We start from the raw sequence: 15,634 nt of genomic DNA, 5'->3' as shown, positions 1-15,634 counted from the left end.
AAACAGAAGAGAAAGAGGAATAGGTAAAAAAAAAAACAACCTGTTAGACTGACAGAATGATGAAGTGTGCTGCTAAAATAACACAATCTCCTCTTCCCAGTAAGACATTAAGTGTTCCACTATTAACAGCTCCACATTCCTAATTCAAAGATTAATTCACGGTTAGATGCTTACTTTCTACATTTTTCCTAATAATCACTATTGAGTAACTCTTCATCCAGAGGAGGTGAAGGAAATCTAGTAACAATTAATTCTTTCTACATATCATAGATATTAATTGCCAGTTTGACATAACACACCACATCAACTGCCACTTATTCTGTGACATTTCTGCTATCAAGAAAGCATGTTTTAATATATCAAAATACACATATTTAAACACATGGAATTGTTTTTAATGCTACTCTGTTACATATAGAACAGAACTAGAAAATAACTGCCTGCTAGCACTGGTGATGTTATGTATGCAATAAACACCAAATTAAAAGGACAATTCAGTTTAAGTCTGCTTCTGGAAACAATTAGTAAGAACTGGCTTTAATGTTTTTAGATACTGGTTTTCCAACCAGCAGGGCAAGTGCTACTACTTCATGTATGAATGGATTTTGAGCAACTCTGTTCCACCAGTGCTGGAAGGAGAAGCTACAAGAGCCAAACCAAATTCCCAAGAATATTTAAATGGTAGCAGGCTGTGTAGTGAGACACTCTTTGACTACAGGCACCCTGTTCTTCTCAGGCTCACTGTGTGAGCTGACTGGTTTGGCCACAAGCACCAGGGCACTGCAGCCAAGGCCAAGACGGCTGCACAGCAACCTGACTTCACTGGCTGTTTATCCACAATATCCATGAAATGATTCTATTTCTTCATGATTTTACTGCAGTTACAATTTCTCTAAGTTATTTATCTTTGTCTTGTTTACATTACTAAAATGACTTCCATCTAAGAGGGTAAGAACCACACTATTTTTTTGGAGAAGGGTTTGGAAGACAAGCAGCCCCACTGCTAGCTAGTTTCAGAGGCCTGACTCCTAGAACTTCAAATGGATGTGGAAGGGAGAAAACAACTCTTAAAAACAAAATATGGGAATAATATTTAGTGCAGCACATCCCTTAAGACAAATATACTGGTTCAAACTTTAAGTCCTCTCCATTATTTCTTCTGATGTGCCTATGGAACAGCAGGTAGACAATGCAAAATCTGTACATTGCAAATGCACATGAGATTTATTACAGACAAATTCACCTGTAACATCACAGGGTAATTTTGCCTCATTAGTGAAGTAATTTGCTACAGGTTTAAAAAAGTGCTGAGCAATTTTAGCTGAAAATAAAGCAGAATGTTATGCAAATTGCTGCATTAACTCCAAAGTCTAATTTGTTTAGGTGATCTAAATCAGGGTTTGGATGTAGGTCCCATTTAAGAATGGCTTTCCCACTAGGACTTTTTAGATCAGATACAAAGGTAACATAAAGCTGTGAACAGGCATAATGTAAATAAATTCAACTACCAGTATATATACAATATTCTGCTTAAAATGAAACAAGAATTGTTCCCTCTGTGTTAAACTGCACTGTGTGGAGAAGGATGGGGATCTCTTTTTCTGTGTCTATAGAAACCAGGTGGGTGTTTGGTGGAAAGGTTGAGTGACGTGAGGATGCAAAGCATGGGATCAATACTCAGGAGCTTTTTTTTCGGGAGTTGGTATCTTATTTTTGTTACTGAGTACAGATTGTTTTTTTCCCTGTGTCTCTTAAGTGACCTCTTTAGATCTTGGGATCTATGCCTGGGGTTGACAGAGGGTCAAAACTATTTTCTGAACAGGAGGAGACCCAAAATCATGTTCTAAAATTGCCCTGAGAAGGTATGAATAAATCTGTTGCTTTCTCAGTCAGTAAGCCTTAATGTATTCTGCTCTGTGACACATTTTGTTTTTCATGCTTGGTAGGAAGGCTATACCTATCATAAATCAAAGTTTTCATGTGATTTGAGATTTTACAAAAAAAAAACCCTGGGTAGGCCTGAGTTACCTATAATTGTAAAGCACTTTAATACTTTCAAAAAACATTACATTTGAAGGACAACACAAGTATGCTACTCTAATCATGAAGGGCTAGTGGGATCTTCCAAATAACACTTCTAACTGCAAGCACAGAGCTGACCTTTAGTGCTTGTCTGACTGAGAAGGCATCAGAAAAGCAATTTGCAGTCCCACTGTTAAAAGCAGTATCTCCTAAAATTAACAGATTGGCATTGACCTACATTATAAACTGAGGAGCACACATAAATATGATAAAATCCACACATGCCAAAGCCCTCAGCAGGTATTGCAACTACTTGATATTGATTCAGGGTCTTTGTTTTTCAAAAAGTGCAGAATGCCAAAGAAGGTTCAGCAGTGTGCACTTCACAGATAGTGCAACAGCAATATTAATTTAGGATGCAAAGCCATTGGCATTACTCAACCAATCAACAGATTTAGAGCTGCCTGACATTAAATGAAAAATTATGATTAACACCAATGGTTTGGATCATTCTTTCTGGTATTTAAAAATGATGAATTATCTATTTGAGAAAGAAGGTTTACATTTATTATTGGTGAAAAGAACTGACATATATATTTAAACTAAAAACATCCTGGTATTCCTATAACCAGCTATCTAGTGAAGCTTAACAAAATAAAGAAAATTCAATTTTTTTAAATGTAAAGCAAAAGTAAGTTTTTTATAGATAGCTGTACATCACTTCAAATATTTTAACAGCAACAAAGGACATCACCTCAGTGACATATGAAAATTTTTGAAGCTGTAGTTCACTCTATTCAGTTAAGGGTATAATAAATGGGATTTAGTCAATGTGAACACAAACAAGATCAAAGAATTTTTTTTCCCAATCATTTAAGCCCGAACAACAAAACAACTCTATCTGACATTTCAGCTGTAATTGGAAATTCAAGAAGTTCCTTTCTATTGATGCTTGCTGTAGCTACCTGAGTTTGCCTCACAGAATAAACAAAAGGCCTCTTCTCAGATTAAAAATACATTTACATTTTATTATGTTGAACATCACATCTGATGACCTCTGCTCACAAGACATTCTATACAGTGATTTGAATGTGAGGTGCTCTCTTCTGAGAAATGAGGTATTATCCTTCAAAGAGTCTCTGTGTCACATGAGAATTTTCTGTCCTGAAGTATTTTGGGAGCAAGCTACTCCCTCAAGAGCTAATGAACGCATTCTAACAACATCCCTCTTTGGTAGGAAGTTTTGCTAACAGAAGCCCAGGCACATAAAATTTTAATTTTTGTCTAAGTTCACAAAGGCAGGCTAAGACCTGCAGTTTAAGAATTTCAGTGAAGCAGAAAGCAGAATTTTTCCTCAATTTCCCCATTTACATGAGTTTTATAAATTAAGTAAAAGTCAGCACAAGTAAACACCTGCCTCACAGCTAATACACTTAGTATTACCCACAGATCCATATGCAAAACTTAATATATATATATATATATATATATAAATATTTTTTAAAAAAGAATATATGTACTGGATTCAAGGTGGGCATTTCTGTTTTAGAGCCTTAGGTTCTCTTATGTCTCTACAAACCTGTGCCTTCTGCTGCCACCACTCTCAGTAGCTAAATAACAGACATCTCTTGGTATTTTTCAACACATTTTGAAGATCAACTGATGGTCTTTACCTTAAAAGTTTCATTTGGCAGGTCCTTTTTATCAGGACTATGATTTTCCTTATTGAAATCATTTTGCTGTCAACCTTTTTAGTAGAGATATGTTGAGAAAGCACCAAATTACAGATACTGATATTAGTCTAGGTTATTTTATTTCTATATATAGTGTGCAAAGTCTTACCATGGCTTGCTGGATGATAACAGTAATAAAAAATATGCTCTACAATAGGAAAGTGATCCTCTGCATTCACACATCAGTCTAATAAATCAGAGAAGCAATTGGCAGGAGAGTTATGAATAGAAAGAAATCCACTATATAGCTTGAAAAAGCTGCAAATATATTTATTACCCATTCAAAATGTCACACTACCTATGCCAAATGACACTGTCTTTCAGCGAATTACCATTCTTTCCCTACCACCGAATATTTTCAAACACAAAATATAAAGATTTTGCAAATGTTTTGATACAACTATGACATGCTTTCCTCAGACAGTGGAGAGAGGAACAGTACAGTGCAATGCTCTTTCTGTGTCTGCTGCATATCACAAAAGAAGCACAAAGGCATTCATCTTGCACACATTATACTGCTTTTTTTTCCTCTTCTAACTGCATGAAAAGCATTTTCACCAGATATTCACATCTGAATTTTTTTCCTTATCAAATTCATTGACTGAAATTCTTTTCTAGGTGCTTATTCTGGCTGCCCAGAGATGAAAAAGATAGAAACCTTTACCCAGTACTCCCATCTCCAGTGAGGCAGACTGAAGGAATGGATGCTAAACCCAGATAAATAGAGAGTCTAGACAGGTTCTTGTCCAGACTCTCCCTTCAGCCTGCAAGAAGACCAGAATCAAGATCCTAAACAGCAGCAGAACAAAGGTCAAATTCTGCATCCCAAAGATGTTTGTGAACAGCTGCTACCAGCTTCCACTGTAGCGAATTAACAGCAGAGCACCAAGAGCAAAGTTGCAATTATCCAAATAAAACACAGGCATTTGTGAACTAGTACTATTACCTAAATATATATAAAATTTTGGCTCACTTTCACTCTAAAAAATTGTTGCTGACTATTACTATCAGAAAAACCTTAGAGATAAACTTCTTGGAAGAGTGGGAAAAATACTGTCCTTTTGGTTAGTCCCTGGAGAGGGAATAACTGGGCAGTGGGAGAGGAGGAACACAAAAGCAGTGTAAAGCAGTGTTGAGATGAAATCACTAACATATGTTCTCAATATTAAGCCCACAATTTCATAAAATAATGTTTTAAGTCACCTTGCAAATTTGCTTGATTCAATCTCTTTTCAAGATGAGATGTTACAAAACAACTGAAAACAGTAAGGCAAGAAAAATATCTAATTTTTGCTTACCCAGCATTAACTCAAAAAACCCCAACCACAACTAGATGTTCCATTACATTTATGAAATAATACACTCATAGTTACTTCTTTTTAAAATCATGTCACTTTACAGGACTAAAGCTTTTTTCCAACAGAAATAATTCTTGCCATAAACCCAAAGCATTTATCAAGATCCTTAGCAGAGCAGAGGATTACAAGACAAGAACTGGCCCCAGCAATCTCCCACTACTTTGCTGTGCAATGTTCAGTTAACATCCCAACTTAACATCCTAAATCTGCCTTTCCCCTTTATAAAAAATGTTACTCCTGTGGGGCTTGTCATTAATTCATTTATTGAACAAATGGAACATTTTCCTTAAGTCGAGTGAAATATATGCCAGGTACACAGTAAATCAGTATTATAATTCAGGCACAGTATCTCGATGATGAAATCAAGAATAACATTGGTTTAATGATCACAGAGGGATCCCAGAGTGTGAAATGACACTTTAGTGCTACAGAAAGCACATATTATGGGGACACAGCACAGCACTCAGTGACAGTCATTAATACTCAGTCTCAATCAGTGTAAAGACTGTGCACAAGACAGAGATGAAAAGAGAAATATCATCTCTCATCAGAAAACAGAACTATAATAAAATGGTACTGTGTAAGTAAGATGGCAAAAAGAAACACAGAAATGCATTCAGAATTGCTTTTGAAAACAAGACTGCAGTGTAAGATTTAAATGCCAGATAGAAAGTACACTTTTACACTTTTTTCCTGTGAAAAAGTGAAAAGGTCTACCACTTTATCATTTTATCTGGAAGTTACTAGCAAAATTAAGACAATATATTAGCAAGAAAAAAACAGAGTGATATACTTTCATAAGTATTATTTAGTAACGCAGTGTTGGTCTGTAGACCGAGAAACATAATTACAATAGCTTATGTAAAGTGACTGAAACTGGGTTTTTATTAGCATTGTAATTAAGACCACTCATATTTAGGTGGTCTTAACAGTGTTAACATAGACTATTGTGTCAAGACCAATGTAGCCATTTCTGCCTCACCTGTTCTAGTTAATATTAAAGAAGAAAAATTTTCAGCCACAGGCTTGTACTCTATGCACAACTGAAACAGGAGAGAGGGTATCATGGAGATGGCATAAAGGGACATCCAGAGCAGACATATGAGACACTTCAAACTGGCACTGTAGATACTGAAATGCTGTCATATAAACTCTCTCGTACACCTGTCAATAGAGAAGAGCTTGAAGCACAGATATCATTGCTTTGCTCAGTAGAGACAAACCATTTATATCTGCCTGTCTTAACAGAGAAAGAGAATTCAAGCTACTGATTGTTGGAATGGATAAAATGGAAGGGAGCAGAGTGATCACAAGTGGTTACATAGTGTAAAAGATGGGATAAAAAAAAAAGAAGAAAATCAAAACCATGTAGAAGTAGCAGAAAACAGGGGCTACTCTACTACTAAGTTTTCTAAAAAAATTTCTGTGGAAAGAAGGTAAGAAGGTGGGACAAGCCATAGTTAGTGTATCCAAGTGATGGGATTTTGATCATATGAGAATAAAAGGACATAATTTCTATTTCAAACAAAAAGTGGATTCATCTTTCAGCAGTCCCAGGTGCTTTAGAGCTCTTCCAATAGGACAGGGGAAAAGATATCTTCAGCCCCTCTAGACCACTTCAAATTACTGGGACTGCAAGAATACCACAAGATGTATGATGCCAGGCAAAGTGCCTGCCCATGCAAAGTGATGGAATAGGAAATTCTTTGTTTTGCTGTGACAAATTAATTCCTTCATTTGCTTTCCTAGTGTATGTGGCTTTTGCTCTCCTTATTAAAGTGTCTTTATTGCATCTCTTGAGTTTTTTTACTTTTCACTTTTTTCACTCCTCCATCCCACTGTGGGGAAGTGAGCGAGCGGCTGCGTGGGGTTTAGCTGCTGGTTGGGGTCAAGACACAACAGAGGAACAGCCCTCACAAATGTTTTCATCCTGAAGCCATGTAGGAGTTGATATTGACAGGTTGTTGCCAACTTAGAACCCTTAAGAAGAGTTAAAGGAAATAGTAATAATAATAAAAAATTAACATCCCCATTTACAAGAGTGCCCATTGTCACACAGAGCTAAAAATGGGCCATGGGTTTGAAACTTAATCAAATGCTTTCACTATAAACCCTTTTAATTTCAAGTACATTCATGTCTACAGCTTTTACTTGACATATTTGCTATTTGTGATACTCTCACACATTGACCCCTTTCTCTTTTCTGTCTGATGCTAATGAAATATAAATATGTGGGGATTTTTTTTCATGTCACAGCATGATAGGAGTATTTGAGCCATACGTGTGCTACAGAAACCTACAGCAATGGATACTCAAATTGATCAAATTCATAATTCCTGTCACAGTTTGGTTTTGTAATTATCAACCACCCAGTCGAACAAATGTCATTTAGTAATTGCAGGTCAGTTATTTGACACTCAAAGTTACTTCTCTTGTAAGGTATATGCAGTACACCAGAAATACTGTAACAGTGCAGCCTCTCTTGGCTGAAATGCATTTTTTAAGTAGTTCAACAGCTTTTTGAAAAACTAATATTAAAATAGAAATAAATTTTGAGATAGAATGAAAAATGGCATTCCTCATTCTAAAGAACAAAAACCTTGAACACAGTGGGACAAGAAGTAATCATATATCTATTTGCATGCCTTGTCTTCCTTGTCTTACTGTGAAGAGTGAGACTACCTGGGGGTGTTGATGGCTCTGCATGGAAGTTACACCTAACTTTCTCTCAGTGTAAAATCATATCGTTGAATAACAAGATGCTAAGAGTGGAAAGCCTTGCTGCAGAAACTATTTCAACAATGCAAACTAAGACAATTTACAAAAGACAAATCAAAGGATCATTTCCAAAAATGCTTTGAGAGTAAAGTATAAAAAACCCAAAACAAGCAGCATTTTGTCTTTGAATATTTGACACTAAATAATCAATAAAATCTTCCAACCTTTACTGCAAAACTATATACCAACTGTTGATTGACTTCTTAGAAAACAAACCAGAGATCAGTAAGAACCCAAAAGGCAAGTCTTGTAAAATTGTCAATGAGGCTTTAGAAAATAAAAAATAAAAAGAAAAATTAAAAGACTGTTTCTGGGTATGCCACTGGGTGCTGCTTTACTTCAGTTAAGTAATTTCTACCAGTGAAAACTCCACAGAAAGTGTATTGAAAATGGATTGCTTGATGTCTGCCTGCAGAGATGAACACAGTTGCCCAGGGGAATGTGGGCATAGACCCAAACTGCACTGCAGTAATCCAAACACAGGTAAGCAAAAGCATGAAGATCTCAGTGTTCATTTTAGTAATCAGGTACAGGCAAGCACCTTTTAATATAAAAAATCATCACTACAATAGGAAATTCCTTGTGAAGGCATTGAGGGAAGTATTTCTCAAATTGTGAGATTTTACCCATAGAGTTATTTTAATATATGAAAATTATGGTACTTATCAGAGTACTAACAAAATGTTTATGACCAAACAGGGAAGTAAAACTTCTCCGAAAGTATACAGGTGTTGTCTGCACTAAAATGCACTCTCAACAAATGCTGTAGAGTCTCTCTGCAATTACTACAGTGCTTTACAGTATCACCTGTGAGATTAAATTAAATACTATATCTTCTTGTATGCAGAAAGTAAAGGAGTTCTCATAACGTCTTTAATGGAAAACTGACAGGATCACCAGTGCACAAGCCACATTCCAGCCTTTAACTGAAGACATTTTAGAAGTAAAAGGAGAAGAGCAAGGCTATGTATGGGAAAGTGGATCCAGAACTATAATTCTTATTCAAACACATAGGGGGGAAAAAAGAACATCAAGTCATTTGGGTTAGAAAAGACCTTTAAGATCTTCGAGTCCAAGCATTAACCCAGCACTGCCAAGTCCACCACCAAACTATATCCTCTAAGTGCCACATCTACACAACCAGCCCTTTCACCTGCTGCCCTTCTCTGGACATGCTTTGGCACTTTGACGTCCTTCTGGTAAGTGAGAGGCCCAGAACTGGACTGGTACTCAAGGTGCAGCCTCACCAGTGCTGTGTGCAGGGGGACAATCACTGCCCTGCTGGTACCAGCCAGGATGCCACTGACCTTCTTGGCCTCCTGGGCACAGCTGGCTCATGTTCAGCTGGCTGTTGACCAGCACCAGGTGGAGATCCTTTCCTGCTGGGCAGCATTCCAGCTTTTCCAGTAACTCTCTTCCCCAAGCCTGCAGCATGGTAAGATAATCTGTTTTCTCTGATATCCTTATGGAAACAGAGGGGAATCTTGCAGAACACTAGAATTCAAATCAAGATACCCTCTGAGGATGATGTGAGCACTTCTAATCACTCTTCTGGATCTTTCAAATACTATGAAGATTTCTGTCAGTCAGCATGTCTAAAAGCAACTTTTTCTCCATCACCCCATAGTAAATGCAAGTATTCCCTGGGAGAAAACCATGCTAGAAACAGGTATGTGAGTATCCTTGATCATCAGGAATCTATGTTGCAATGGGCAGCATCGAAGTCACTACGACACTGCAACTGTGTGTATTATAAAGAAGATGAATGAGGGGCTAATGGAGTTTATGTCCACTGCCTGACACGTGAACAAGCAGGGTACTGTGTTGGAAGGGTGCTGGGCACAGTCTAAAGGACTCACGGAAGAAGATGTAGAAATACCTTTAGTTTAATGACAAAATGACTGTGAATGATGGGCTTCAACGAGTTGGGAAAAGAGATGCTTTCAACGTGCGGTCACTTAGTTTTTACAATTCCATGTTATAGTGTCTGGACTGATACTTTGCTTCTGAAGGGAGTTTATGGAAATGCCCTCCAAGATAATGAGGACACTGTCCAATTCAGCAGTATTAATTAAGGATGCAAGGGAAGGCTTCAGGCAGGACAGTTCAGCAGTTGCTGTTCTTTTGTTTGGCATCTTTGAATTATTTTCCTGAGACAAGAATCTCAAGTGTTGTGACTTTGCTGGCAAAAATTAATTTCCTAGCTTGAGGAAGGGAATCACTGGTGCCAAAACCCCTGAGTGAACTGTTACACCTCTGCAGCTGATGGCAGGCTGCCATTTTCCATGAGGGCAAAATGGTGTTGGCGTGTGAAACTGCACAATTCAATCCTTTTATATGGTGACCTCATGCAAAGGAGGAAAATGTCATTATAGGAAGAAAAGAATGCTGTGGAAGAATGAACCCTGTGTTTAATAGAATGTGCTCTTTTAAAGAAATTTTCTCCTTGGAGTATTTTAAAATGCTTCTCCTTTCCTATATCCCCTGTCTGTTCCTTCTTGGCATCCAGGAGCAGCTACTCTGGCCCTGCTCACAATCTCACCATTGTTGGTGTAAGAGCCTCTCCTGAGGAGAAAAATGCCATCTGAAAGGGTCTTCTTGTGCTCTTCTGCCTGATAGGCTTTTCATTTGCTTTCAAATATCTGATCAAAACTTCTTCCCTCCTTCCCTTTTGCCTTTAAGCTACATTCTTCACTGTTACCAGTGTTTCATTTATAGAAGAATTTACTGAAGTATTCTGAGACTGTCAATTTTGGAATTATTATGCCTAACTGAAATAGGCTGCCTGGCAATTTTTATAATCTTTATATTATGACTTCTGCCTCCCTTTGTCCCCTTCTACTTATGTGAGACCTTCAGAGATGATTGGTCACTACTCAAAGGAAGATGAAAAATCTATCTATCAAACAATAGCAAAAACAATCCAATTTCTTCAACTCCATTCTAATATCTGCTGCACCACATAAACACCCAGCACATGGAATAAAAATGAAGGCACAGAATGAGAAGCACTACTGAGAACATGTATAGCACCTGCCTTGCAGTCAGCAAGACTCAAGGAGACTCAGGAGTAGCATTTGTGAAAAACTTTCAGATTAGAGCAGCAGTTACAGCTGTACTTTGAAATAAAGACTTGCACTGAATGGTTCTGAGCAGCATAGAAGTGGCAGCACCTGCAAGAAGTAACACCACCATATTTATCAATGGCCAGTGTTTATTGCACTTGCCTATTGCTGTTCTGCTGTGATCAGGGCTGACAAGGGAAAAATAGAAATACAGAACCTAATTCACTCCAGAAGCTCCACTCCTAATTCACTCCACTCTTTCTTACTCTGTGAGAAAGAAAATTACTTCTGATAACCTTAGCAATCAGCCTGGGACATCTCCACATAAACAGTTACCAACTTTTTTTGAAGTACTTAAGGATAGAGAAAGGGATTTGCAGACCTCATTGCTATGTAAGACTGGGTGGGACATTTATGTTGATGCAGCAATAAAAGCACATTTCCAGTGACATCACCAAATTCATAAGCACATCTGTGATCAATGTGCTCTAGAAATAACACCTACTATAAAGAACATGGTCAGGAAAGGAAAAATAGCTCTAGTTTCCCTAGTCGTGCATCCAACATTTTTGACCGAGCATCTTCTCAGATGTTTTCTGTGGAGAGCATTTCCACTTCTTTACTTGAGGGGAGGGTTCAGAAGAAGCAAGGGGTAGTGTTCCACACTTCAGCCACAGAAATTGAAATATTTTAGAAGATAAAAACATAATGGTAAAACCATAAAAGATACTAGGAATCTCAGAAATGCATATAGTCATAGCTGCTATTATCTATTTCTAATAGAAATAGATTCTAGATTTTAGGTGACACTCTTCCACAAAAGGAATAGAAGATAGGCCTTTGTCCTACCAAGTACATGAGGAGAAATTTTATACATATCCCACTAATTTATGAGAGTAGGACAAGTCTGCCACTATACAAAAAACAAGACTGAAACAATGGTCACGTTCAGAGGAAACATCATTAATCATCTTTTTGGATAGGTGATAGAGTCTAAATCATGTTTAAAAGAATAATAAAAAAAGAGGTATTTCAGAACAGTTATTTCCAGAAACTCTGGATGAAATAGCCATTAATTGCAGTGTGAGAATTCGATGCTCAGAAGTGACAAAGGTAAGAGAAATTTTTTTCAGGTAACTCCAGAGTTAAAACTTTAACAATTGCATTACATTTCAAATTCAATACAACCAGGTAAACAAACTAAGTTGTTGTATAATATTATTCTTTCTGTTCATGCATGATCAAGTGTACATTAAAGATTAACACTTAAAAACTTATTTTGTGAATTCATTTGCCTTTTCCTCAGTGGCTGTCAGGTACACAAAATAGCAGCAGCTATTCTTTACTTACACATATTTATGTTTGTCCTTTCTCTAGGATTTGAAAGACCACCAAGAGAGTTTCTTATCTTTAGCCAAGTCCTTTGCTATATTAAAGCTAGGTATTTCATCAAAGAGCATTTTTCTCTGCTTTAAAAGAAAGTTTTGGAATTTTTTTTGCTCTGTAATCTCAGTAAGAGATTGTAAGGAAAATATACTGTATCCTGGTACTTTTTTCCTTGTGTCAGGGCTGGCAAGATTCCTTGCAACCATGTGCAGTAGGACTGGAATGCTGCTAGAAGGAATTCAATATAAAATGTGGTCGTTTTCACACAGAGGAGGACTGGCCATGATGCATAACTACAACACAAATACTTTGCAGAAAAGAGAATTTTGGTATCAGTGTGTATTATTTAGGTGTATTATTTATAATTCAACTCATAATTCAGATACATCCTTAACAGTTATCACAGGAGTTGTCCTGGGCAGGTTTGACAGGACTGCTCAAGCTCCTCTGGCTAGGTATACACCTATGAAGAACCTGAGATATCTGTTGTGATATCTCCTTATCAACAGGATTTTGAACTCTCACAAAAAAGGCTCCTTGAGAAACTGACTCAGTGGAAGGTCGAGCAGGCACTAGGCACACTTCTGAGCCATTTGGGTAGACCCTGATCCCAACAAGCAAACACAGAAACTGTTTCAAGTGCTCTGCGAGGCATGACCTAAACACAACAGGACTTGATATTAAACAACAGAGGTGGGTACATAGATAGACACAGAGAGGGATAAAATAGTTTGATAATGTTGGGTGCTTTAGACTGAAAAGCTCCACAAAGCATTAGGAAAGTATTACAATACATCCCCTTATTTTGTCATCTTACAAAAGTCCAAAGTACCAGAAGTTTGAAAGCATATTCTTAGACAAACTGTTTTAAGACAGTTACTTTGGTTTGTTTACATAGCAGTTTGCATTATTACATAGTGAGGGGTATATAAAAGTCCTGAATAATAACAAATGAAATGGGGGAATCCTTGTTTTTTCTGTTATCCTTTCTCACAGAAGAAGCTCTGAATGCTGCCTAGTGCTTGTATTTACCAACCTTCACCCTCCCAGCTCATGAGCCTGAAGCTTACGAGGGATGATGTCCAAAGGCTGCTGGGATGGGTGAGATCAACAGTGATCAGACCCCTTTTTTCCTAAATGGTTAGCAACAGAAATTACACCATCTGCCTCCCTCAAATGGGACAGCTACTTGAGGAGTCTCAATCTATGGCTAACAGGAGCCAGCAGAGATTGTGCAATGACTAAAGTGCTCTAATAATTGTGCAATGACTAAAGTGCTCTAATAATTTCACTTCTTTTCTCAGAGATTTATCAGTTCTTTTACTGAAGAACTTATTTTTGAATAAGGATGAGAGTCAAGTACACAGAGAGCATGCAGTTAAAATCTTCAGTGATACCTGTACCAGAGTTCTCTTCTCCAGTGCACAAACATTCTTCACTTTACATTCATGCAAATATTTTTATTACTATATCTAAGATGTTTGAGGTGATGTTTGCAACCAGTGCAGTCCTGCCAACACCATCATACTACATGCTTACCCACTAAGGAATTTCCTGAGCATGAAAAAGCCTGCAAGGGAAGGTTCTATAGTGGGATGGATCCATAGAGTGGGTTTGCTAAGGGTGAGGAAGATGAAGCACTGGCAAGTCAGCATCACTGCACAGTTCTGACAAACAGGCAGTAGCAGATCTTGATCTCAGTTTCCCTTTACATGCCAGGCTAAAAGGTGCCAGTAGAGGCACAGATTTATGTGCACACCACATGTCCCTGATTAGCAGTGTCTCTGAGAGGGCCAGGGGAAGCAGCTGGGGCTGGTAACGGCTTCACTCATTCAATTTTAATTGACTGCTGTGTGTTTGTCAGATCCCTCAGAGCTTCTGTTTAACTTGTGCCAAAAGCTGTGCTGGTCCCATTAACCACAGGGAACAAACAAGAAAGAAGTACCTGTCAGCTACAGGTACAGAACAAGATGTATGCTGATGTCTGAATTACATTTTAGATACAATCTGCACTGAATTCCAAGATCACAGACAAATGAGCACCGTTCAAGCTGCAAATACAGCCAAATTAAACCTATTCACACAATTATGCATTAAAGGATGCTTTGATTTAGAAATTTATTGCTTAATTTTATTATTCTGTGTTTGTATTTAGTGTCTAGATGGCTCTCAGAGAACCCTAAGGAAATGCCCATATGTTTCAGAGAGATCAAGACTACACCACTAGCTGATTACTGAACAACTATGATACAGTGTTTAAATGGTATGCAATCAATCAAACTATTCCAAAGAAAATAAAACAATAAGTTACAACAGTATTTTATGCATGTTTTTCATTTTGTAACAGTAACAAATTACTTAAGTGAAAGCTTTAGTAAGAAAAGAAAGCCAGGCATATATCCATGATGTCTCTTTTAAGCTTTTTAAAGCACATATAAATAATTGTTGATGATAAATAGCAGACAGCAATACTGCTGGGAAAAGGGTTTATAAATCTTACCTCTGCTTTTATTTTATTGTCTCCGAAACAGAGGTGTTGTAAGTAGGCTGCAGCATTTGACTGTACTGAGGGAAACTGATGCTGTAACATCTGTATAACTTCTGGAAGCTCTGGATCCCGCCATCCAAACTCTCTGTGCAAAAGCAAATACAAAAAGAAATCAAAAAATCTGCTATTAGTGGATAAATGTGCCAACAGTTAGGTCAACAAAGACGACAGAAATGTCTAAATAAAATCTTTTTTGCCTCCATCATTGTCAAAGCAAACATTAAAATAAAATTTGAAGCTATTTGTCATTTTAAGCTGTACTCCTCTGGAAAAAGAATTAAACAAAGTATCACTTTGTTTATCAGAAGTATCAGAAGAAGTAACTGTGGAATTAGTTCTCTAACTGATTAAGTTTTCTAAATAAAAAGGCTATATGAAATCTTAATGTACTAAAAGAAAGAAAATGCATGCTCATATCACCACAAATGGTTTGCTATGAAATGCTAATCTGCAAAAAAGTCCTTTTTACTTATTGCTGTCTCTATGCAATACCAATTGTTATCTTATACAGAAAGCAATGACCAATTTTGTCTTCTGTTTGGGTTTGTTTTTCAGACACAGTCAATGTAAAACTCTTACACGTTTCTGGCCCTACTTGAGCACTCAAGTCTTTGCACTTTACTTTAGTCATACAAAACAGGAAACACCATTAGCATCACGTAAAAGAACTGAATTCAAGTATGCAGAACAAGCCCCAGTCTGTATTATGAAGCTTCCAGACCTGAACTTAAATTCAATCTGTCA

General features: G+C 37.3%; 1 protein-coding gene across 4 annotated transcripts in view; it reads right to left on the bottom strand.

Annotated features, from left to right (window-relative positions):
* CTNND2 (catenin delta 2) overlaps positions 1-15,634 on the bottom strand; it is a 639,809-nt gene that overhangs the window by 147,843 nt on the left and 476,332 nt on the right. For all 4 annotated transcript variants that reach the window (XM_059470378.1, XM_059470386.1, XM_059470397.1 and 1 more), the window contains exon 10: positions 14,843-14,975. In XM_059470378.1, coding sequence (XP_059326361.1) covers positions 14,843-14,975 — 133 coding nt within the window. The remainder of the gene's footprint in view (positions 1-14,842; positions 14,976-15,634) is intronic.

Source organism: Ammospiza nelsoni, chromosome 1 (genome assembly GCF_027579445.1).
Source record: "Ammospiza nelsoni isolate bAmmNel1 chromosome 1, bAmmNel1.pri, whole genome shotgun sequence".
Taxonomy (NCBI): Eukaryota; Metazoa; Chordata; class Aves; order Passeriformes; family Passerellidae; genus Ammospiza; species Ammospiza nelsoni.
The sequence above is the reverse complement of the archived record's forward strand: the minus strand, read 5'-3'. Positions and strand labels throughout refer to the sequence as shown.